This window comes from Salarias fasciatus, chromosome 16, assembly GCF_902148845.1.
Source record: "Salarias fasciatus chromosome 16, fSalaFa1.1, whole genome shotgun sequence".
Taxonomy (NCBI): Eukaryota; Metazoa; Chordata; class Actinopteri; order Blenniiformes; family Blenniidae; genus Salarias; species Salarias fasciatus.
In genome coordinates, this window is record NC_043760.1 from 11,379,421 (window position 1) to 11,387,616 (window position 8,196).

Consider the following 8,196-nt stretch of genomic DNA (forward strand, 5'->3'; position numbering starts at 1 on the left):
TTACTCTCCCACTGAGAGGTGTCTCGCGCCGTTCCCAAATAACTGAGCTCAGTGTTTGAAGAAGAGTAGCCGTAGAGGTTTGTGGAAGCCCCCGAAAGGTCACGGTGAGATTTGCTCAACGTGCGGTTTGTGCTGGTTGCTGTTTGCATTGCCCTTAACTGGAATCGGTTAGAGTTCACCTCCGCGGTGGGTTTTGGTTCCTCCGATCGGCTGCTGTAATCTGGATTATTAGCTACTAGACTCCGCTGATGTGTTACAGCTGTGGGTCAAAGGTCGTCGACCCAAAATCTACCACTGATGAACAGAATCTACTGTAAGGTTACGTAAAAATGCACCAGTGGCATAAGAGAGTAAAACTGCATAGTGAGAAAAACCCAACACTCACAAATCTGCTAAATGAGTTAAAATTCCTTCAATTTTTACAATTTCCTTGGTGGCTTGGTGGACCCGATTGAAGCCTCTGGCCTGATTTTGGAACACGGGCCTTATGTTGGATACCCCTATTTAAAACTAACAGTTGTTCTCTTTATTTATTTTTAAATTATGACAATCATATAATAAATGTTAGACTATATTTTGCTAAATGAGTTCCTGTTTATCTTTCCTGCTTCCATTGGCTTCATTTCTTCACCTGATGAAAACATTTACAAAAAAATATGCATTGAACCTGACGAAAATGGTGCCACTGAAAAACACTGGACCTGAATTTATGGCTCATTTGTCCAAATAGTACATAACCAGACAGTGGTACTCACTAGCACGTAACCTTTATTATACAGAAATAACATAACATGACATTTTGAACACATTTATCGTGTGTAAAAGACGGTGACTGATCTTAAAGTGTTATAATATCATGAGATAACACATTCTGATCATGCTCTATAAAGAGTGAAGCAGAGATGTTTGCAATAGGATACAGAAACACTGCAAAATGACCCGAGCCATTAATAAAGTCATCATAAAAGTCATCATGGAGTCATCATAAAACCCGAGTGACAATGCAAAATTATGAGATGCAAAAGTTACCTAGAATTAATGAGGAAGGTACATAAGGTAAATAAAATCAACCCAATGGAAAACTGTATTATATGCTAAAGCCAGGCGTGTTGCCAAGAGCACAGAAATGTAGAGTTTGTGCAAAGTAAGCCAAAATATACTCCAACGTAACAGACTTACACGAGATGAACCGACAGTAGGTTTTGTAAACATAACCGATGATCACACTTGTCATGGAAGTCAGTGCATTTCTGTCATAACCGGTCAGAAAAGAAGAAATTCTACTAGAAACGATAAAGGGTCAAATGTACAACAACATGTGTGAACTAAGCGCGGAAAGTAGTTCACTTCTTTTAACTGTGTCCTACATTATGAGCCATGCAAAGACTCTGTCTCAGGGGAAAACCGACCTTCGATCTGTAAATATTGCTCTCAGTTCGTTACCTCTTGTGTGTACATAAAGCGGTCTGGGCAGTCCAGCTCTCAGTTTGAGTTTCACCGAGGAGGGAAGGAGGTCAGGGGAGAGCAGAGGAGCGCTGAAGTGTCCTGGAAGTTTCACTGTAATCCGTCTTAAAGCCCGCTGATTGTTCTGTGCGCGCCGCACTTTGATGTGAAGCGTCCAACCTGCTGTCGTCTGGGTTTCACCCAGCGGCGGAGTTAATGAGTGACGCTTTACATTAGCCCCCTCGTAGCAGTTTCATCTGAAATGGGTTTGCCTTATTAATGGACCTTTTCAGCCATGTCTTTATATTTCAAGAGAGAGATTAGACATTTATTTATTATTTAACCTCTATTTTAGTCTTTTAAAAAGTCTTATTTACCATAAGACACACTTATAGTGGGATGGAGGAGAACGGAAGGAAGAAAAGAAGGAAATCCTGAAGTAATGAAGTTATATTTGCTCATTCCACAATGCTTCAATAAAACTGTTTCCACTGATTATGATTTAAGGATCATTTAGAGTTCAGCAAGTTCAGAGCATGGCGGCTACAAAGTAAGAAACAAGATGATCTTCCTCCAGGGAAAAAAATGTTCAGTAACACAGTAACAGAGCTACTGTGACAGTAAATGATGCTTAAACAGTACATTTAGGTTCTGTATGCACAGTGTTTCAAGTGAAAATGCGTCATTTTGTTTCAGACGTTTTGCGACTTGTCCACCCCACCGGCTAGCTCTGGCCTGTAATTCCATTTCGTGCCACAAGATGGAGCACTGAGCCTAAACTGGTTTCAAATCCTCAGTTTAACCAGGAAAAAAATGTCACATTTTTCTTTTCTGCCTATCATTGTCTTGGATGACACAGAGACGATGTGGAGATATTTTTACTGTTTCTTCTCTTTGGTGAATTAAAGTCATGACAGGTCAGTTACACACTCGAATGCTTAGTTACACGTTACACAGCAGGCAGCGGTTTAAAATTTCAGCGTGAATTGTTAAAAGTTGACAGTTACTGGAGGATTCCTGTGCGAGACTGATGGAACTTTCAGCTCTAATCGTGGAACAGAGAACGGTCACTGCCCTCCTCCATCACACACAAGTGGCAAAAACCTGCATACTGTATCTTTAAGCTTCAAATTAATTGGTTTTGATGTGCAACTTTGTTGTAATGCACCAAGTTGACCTTAGACCAGAGTTCACCGGTGGACATTTGTCTTCTTAGTCCAGTGTAGACTTGTAGTTGCCCCTCTAGCCGAGCCACAGGGGTAGAATAATCACCGAGGTTTAGTCTAAGAATACAGGAGCGATGGAGCGCCCCACACGTCCACGCGCTGCTGTTTTGATAAGAGCCGGTGTGTCTGAGCGGCCCGTAGCCCAACCTGCTCCTAGCAAAACATCCCCTCAGTGTTTACTCAAGAGAAGACGTGGAATTGCGGCTATTTTCCGAGATGATAAAAGGCGTGTCGCCGCCGCGATCGCTGCTGTCTGGGCGTTACAGTTTGACCACGCAAGATGAAAAAGAAAATAGTCAATTTGAAAAAAAAAAAAAAAGGAGAGCTTTGCAGTGTCAATGCTCTGGGTTCCCCCACATTTCGTCGCCTTGTACCTCCGTGGTAGCCGTGCAGACCACCCACCCAATTCTGTTGTTTTTGAACCCGGTCTAATTCAACATGGTCGCTCTGAGTCGAGCAGTCTGGACGTCCCGGAGTGTTAGCATATGGGGTAAACGTATTGGGTTCGGCCGTTATATAACTGTAAATCAGACATGTATGAAACAAGATCAATTACAACAGGGGGAGGCGGTCGGGCCGATGTTTTCTTAACAGCAACAGAATTCTAGTGCATGGACTCTTTTGGATACCAGAGAATGCCATTCGTTTTTCTTTAATTGCTCCGCATACCAAAGGATTGGGTTCCTGATTCTGCATACTGATCTCCTGTGTTGTACATTGATTCCTTTTCCTTTTGAATTCACCTAATTTCTGTGCATATTTATTTTTTATTTGATAAAATGCTGTATTTAACACAATTAATGTTAAATTCTGTATTGAGACAAATAAGTTCAGCTGCGGACTTAAAGCCATGTTTGACTAGAATTTCAGTGTTGTCCTCAAAGCACTGTTGAAGCTACATTTAGCGTCTTCTTTTCTTTTTTTTTTACACCACTGAATGCAGGTTAACCAGTGAATTGGTAACACAATGTGAGAATGTAAAACCGTTTTACATTCATCGGTTCAGTGTTGAAATTCAACTGCCGAATGGAGCTTTACGCTGTTTTGTCGTTTTCTTCTCGAGGTCTGCACAAATAGTCCCTCTCTGTACAGTGATGGCGTTGTAAAGGTCGAGATGCGGTAGGTCTGCAGTGCGGATGCAGGCTCACACTTAGCTCGTGCAAATACTTGAATAGCAGGTGTGTCTTGCTATGGCTGTAAAGAGGTTTTCAAACCACTGTAAAACATTATTTTTTTGTCTGAAATAAATATTTATTATGTGTTTGAAATACAAACAGTCGATCTTCTTTGTCTTGCCAGTGTTGACACAGATAAACCAAACCGAGGTATTGATCAGATTTACCAAAATGGTGTTGCTTTTCAGAAACACTGGACTCCTGCAGCCCATCAGGCCACACTGCGGTGTCCAGTGAAGAACTGTCGATTTCTCCAGCATTTGCTCCCATCTGCTGTTCAGTTCTAGAGGGCAGTGTTGTGTCAATACCTCTATTTTTAATGAATCTCTAGTCAACTAAAATGGAGCAGAAGGTCCAAGGTCATCCCCACAGGCCAGACTGAACCCTTCTGTGGTCTGGTTTGAGCCCACTGGCCACGTGTTTCACAACATTGGTCTAGAAAACCCATCAAAGTTTTCCCACTTGTATCGACGTCAAATGGGAGCGAACTCAATTCCTTTTCTTTGAAAGTTTTATTGCTAATCTGAAAGCAGAATACAGCATCAATCATACAAGACATACAGTTCTAAAGAATGTCAAATATTTACACACAACCACAAATAAATAAAGCTTTGAGAATAACATACACATCTTACATGACACCTGAAGAAAGGACAATAAGGTGAGCAGGTTATAGGCAGGTGAGGAAAACACTTTGGTCGTTCTTCGGTAAATTGGTTTGAAGATGATCGTGGAAGTGGTAACAAAACATAGACGTGATGTTGTTCTGAATATAGTGATGATTCAGAAGTGCAGTTTTCCTCAGTATTTTGACCCATGCCAATGATCCCAATGGTCCTCCCAAAACTACACTCATATTTTCACAGTTTAATCATACCTTAGTTACCTTTAGCCGGCTGTAGCTTTCTGGAATTCATACCCCAAAGGAACCCAGTACTGTGTTCCTGGCCCACTTCCAGAATGGGTTTAAAGGTCAGGGGTCGCCGAGTCAGAGTCCCAGGGTGCCGGGCATCTCCGTGTTCCAGGTGGTGAGGTGCACACAGAGGAGGGGCAGGAAGAAGGTGACGACGATCCCTGGAGCGATCAGCATGATGAGCGTGAAGAGCGGCGGGTCGTGGACCTGTCCGCACAGCGCGAAGTACGACTGGTGGACCTCCAGGAAGATTTCATCTGCCAGGAAGCCCCGCCCCCTACACCACGTCTTATTAGCCCAGTCGTCCACGCAGTGCTTGAGTTCATTGTAAGACCTGCAGGGAGGAGGAGGATACGTGAAGTGGCTTCAAATGATCCCAGAACTCACAAGAATTCATTAATTTTACTGCACACCTTACAAAAATGCTCAGACTAAACTTTCTTTGGGAATCAATCTAATGATTATTTCAACATCAACCTTATGAAAAAGCTCAACAAGAACCCTCTCATTGCTCATCAAGTATTTTCCAAGAGGGAGACACCTGAAACATGCAGGACGGGGGCCGTCCAGAACCAGGACTGGACACTGCTGAGCCAGAACCACTCAGTCCATAAAACTCCACAAGCCTCTTCTCGGTTTGAACACTTTTCTAGGAACTGACCACTACATACCAGGAAGAGACAAATGTATAGCTGTTTTTCCAGTCGCCGTGACATCCCTGAGGTCGTCTTGACATCAGAACGGGATATTTTCACCTGGATTCTCACCCATTTTTATCTGTTTTTTTAAATTTGAAGACTCTCAAGGAATTACTCATTACCTGCTGCCAGTTGTATGGTAACAAGAGCGATGCACATGTCCGGTGCTGTGCAATTTTAAACTACAAAAAAAAACCCGCAATGCAATCCTTGAACGATAAACCCTTTACATTTTCAACAACGTAGCTCATTTTAGTGACTCCAAGCTTTTCATAAAAACAGAAATCACTCACTGATGTTTATTGGGCCTCTTATATTTCACAGCTAGAAAATGAATTTTCATGTCCCGGGGATGAAAAACTTTGCAGCACCTCACTAAATTATCATAAATCTCACAGCCAGTTGTCACAACAAAGCACTTAGTGTGGAAAACAACCACTGAAGGCTTATTGAGCCTGACAGCTGGAAGCCCGATCAACAGGCCGGGCTCCTGGTGATGATTGACGCTCCGCCCTAACGCGGCGTTTCGGCTCTATAGGAGCTCGGCCCCGGCTCGTGTTAATAGTAAAATATGGATTATTACAGCTATAATTAAAGTCTGCGCTCTGCAGTAGGTAGCGTGGCGAAAACCAAAGTCTCCACAAACAACGTATGTCTGGAAACGCGAGCCCAGAAGCAACAGTCTCGCAAGTTTTCATTAAAATATGACTAATTAGCTGAAACTCTGACCAGCAGCAAATGCAGCCAGGAGACAGGAAAGCATCTGACTTTCCCATGACTGAAGGTTATATATCTTTACTGAAAAGGCAATAAAAATGTGTGTAATGTTCCACTTTATCCAGACTTCCTGTGTTTTCACTCACTGGGCTTGAGCTCATGCAACACACGCATACCGAGACGCAAACAGCAGCCATTAGAGCAGACCTACAGATTAGTTCACTCTTTGATTAATCGCACACAGATCTCGTAAGCTCATTGCCACACACTCTGTATAGAACTGAATGTAGGAAGAGAACATTCCGTTTTTTTCAGGGGGAGGAGGTACATTACCGTTTGACTGTAGGCCATGGGCATTGGTCCTGATAGCCACTCCATTCCATGCTCCTGCTGAAATCCGACAGGCAGTTCTCAACATTCCGATCGAACATAGTCCGGTCACACTGTGGAACGACGAACTTCACCGCCGATCCCGGAGAAACCGACACTGTGCAGTGCAAGAAAAGAACCAGGTCAAGACGAGTAAAAACAAAGTTATTTCTTATACTTAACCGACACATTTTCTTCTCAAGAACATTCTCAAGCTTCCACATTCATTCTGCACAACTCATCCTGAATAGATCAAACTAACGTATTTCAAAATTAGAAATTATGGGCGGGCTTGGGCAGAGATTGGTTGTTGGTAAAATATAAATGCAAGTGATTTACAGTGTTAGTATTGAGTTAAATAATCCAGTAAAGGGTATAGATTGTCCCTCTCTCACCTCCACTGACTAATAAGAAATATGGGATCATTTATTTTCATTGCAATGTGTTTCAATACCAATGATTACTGAGAATTTCTCCCCTCTTATGTTTTTGGATGATAACCAGCCCTCGCTTCATTTCATTTCCATTCCGTTTTTTCAATGATTAAGTACCTAGATTCTGGCTTACCTGTCCAGATGAAGGTGAGCATCAGCAAGTGAGCTGTCAACATCTAAAACAAATATAAAAAAAAATATGTACATAATGTTAAATCAAGAGAATCAGTGATCATAACTTTGTCTCAGGACAGATGTTTTCTCTCTCAGTCATTCAGACCAGCTGTTCGGACAGGAATTCACATTAAAACGGGCCCTCTTTTACATGAATGCCGTACAGAGTGTTCTCACCGACGGGCTGGTGGCTGTGTGACGGCCAGAAGAGCTCCCTGCTTCCTCTGCACACATCCACATTCTCCATCATGTTTGTTGTCTCAGTTTGAGATATCGGTCATGTCGAGGCTAACAACCTGACACTCAGCCCAGCCGGAGAATCCATTTACTTTCTCGGCCTCCTCCTCCTCCACACTTAAGCTAACATGTGGAACTTTGACGAATGCAAATCACAACACAGATTGATCGGAACGATCAAATTCCTGGGTATAAAAGAGGATGCATGAATTTCTCTTCCACTGACGGATTTTTAAACAAAAATCAGCTTTTTCTTTAAAAATTGAAATAAAAAGAGCACAGTGGTGTGTAAGAAACAGACATGCTGTCCATCTGCTTCCTGGACATTCCCATAAACTAATGAATTTATCTCATGGGAGGCAAACACTGAAAACAGATGTTCCCGCAGAATGTTGGAGAGGAGTCATTCTCTTTGGTTCGTAATGCTTCTGTTATGCACACATGCCATTTCTGAGCCTATATTAGAATGCAGATATAGTCAATCTGCTATGAAAAACTGCAAAAAATCAGCCGTTAAATTCCAAAAACAAACTAGTGACAGGTTGTGAAGTGGAGAAATGTTTCAGTTAGTCAATCTAATTTCAGGTTAGACGAAACGAAAATGGATAAACATGACTAAGATAGTCTCGTCGTACATACCTTCGATTATGTTTATTCTTCTCGTCGATCCCGAAGAAGTTGAAGATGTCCGGAAGACGCGGCGGGATGGCTCACCAGCTACAGCTGGTCGCACACACAGTGTGTGTGGTGATCTGGTCGCGTTGCTTATCAGAAAGCTCAGAGCTAATTGGATTGCACAACCGAGATGGA

The 8,196-nt window shown here is 42.4% G+C and overlaps 1 protein-coding gene across 1 annotated transcript; it reads right to left on the reverse strand.

Annotated features, from left to right (window-relative positions):
- Positions 1 to 4,352: 4,352 nt before the first annotated feature.
- LOC115403589 (receptor activity-modifying protein 1) lies at positions 4,353 to 8,196 on the reverse strand. The gene is made up of 4 exons (XM_030112540.1): positions 8,026 to 8,196; positions 7,109 to 7,151; positions 6,506 to 6,659; positions 4,353 to 5,091 (listed from the first exon to the last, which is right to left on the reverse strand). The coding sequence occupies exons 2-4, from the start codon at positions 7,149 to 7,151 to the stop codon at positions 4,833 to 4,835; spliced, it is 456 nt and encodes a 151-aa protein (XP_029968400.1). The 5' UTR covers positions 8,026 to 8,196; the 3' UTR covers positions 4,353 to 4,832.

What these genes read in the sequence shown, in the direction of transcription:
- LOC115403589 (XM_030112540.1), bottom strand. Translation starts at nt 7,151, where the DNA reads ATGTTGACAGCTCACTTGCTGATGCTCACCTTCATCTGGACAG. An exon ending in GCTCACCTTCATCTGGACAG is followed by an intron (nt 6,660 to 7,108) that starts GTAAGCCAGAAT and finishes TGCACTGCACAG; the next exon opens with TGTCGGTTTCTCCGGGATCG. An exon ending in CCATGGCCTACAGTCAAACG is followed by an intron (nt 5,092 to 6,505) that starts GTAATGTACCTC and finishes TCCTCCCTGCAG; the next exon opens with GTCTTACAATGAACTCAAGC.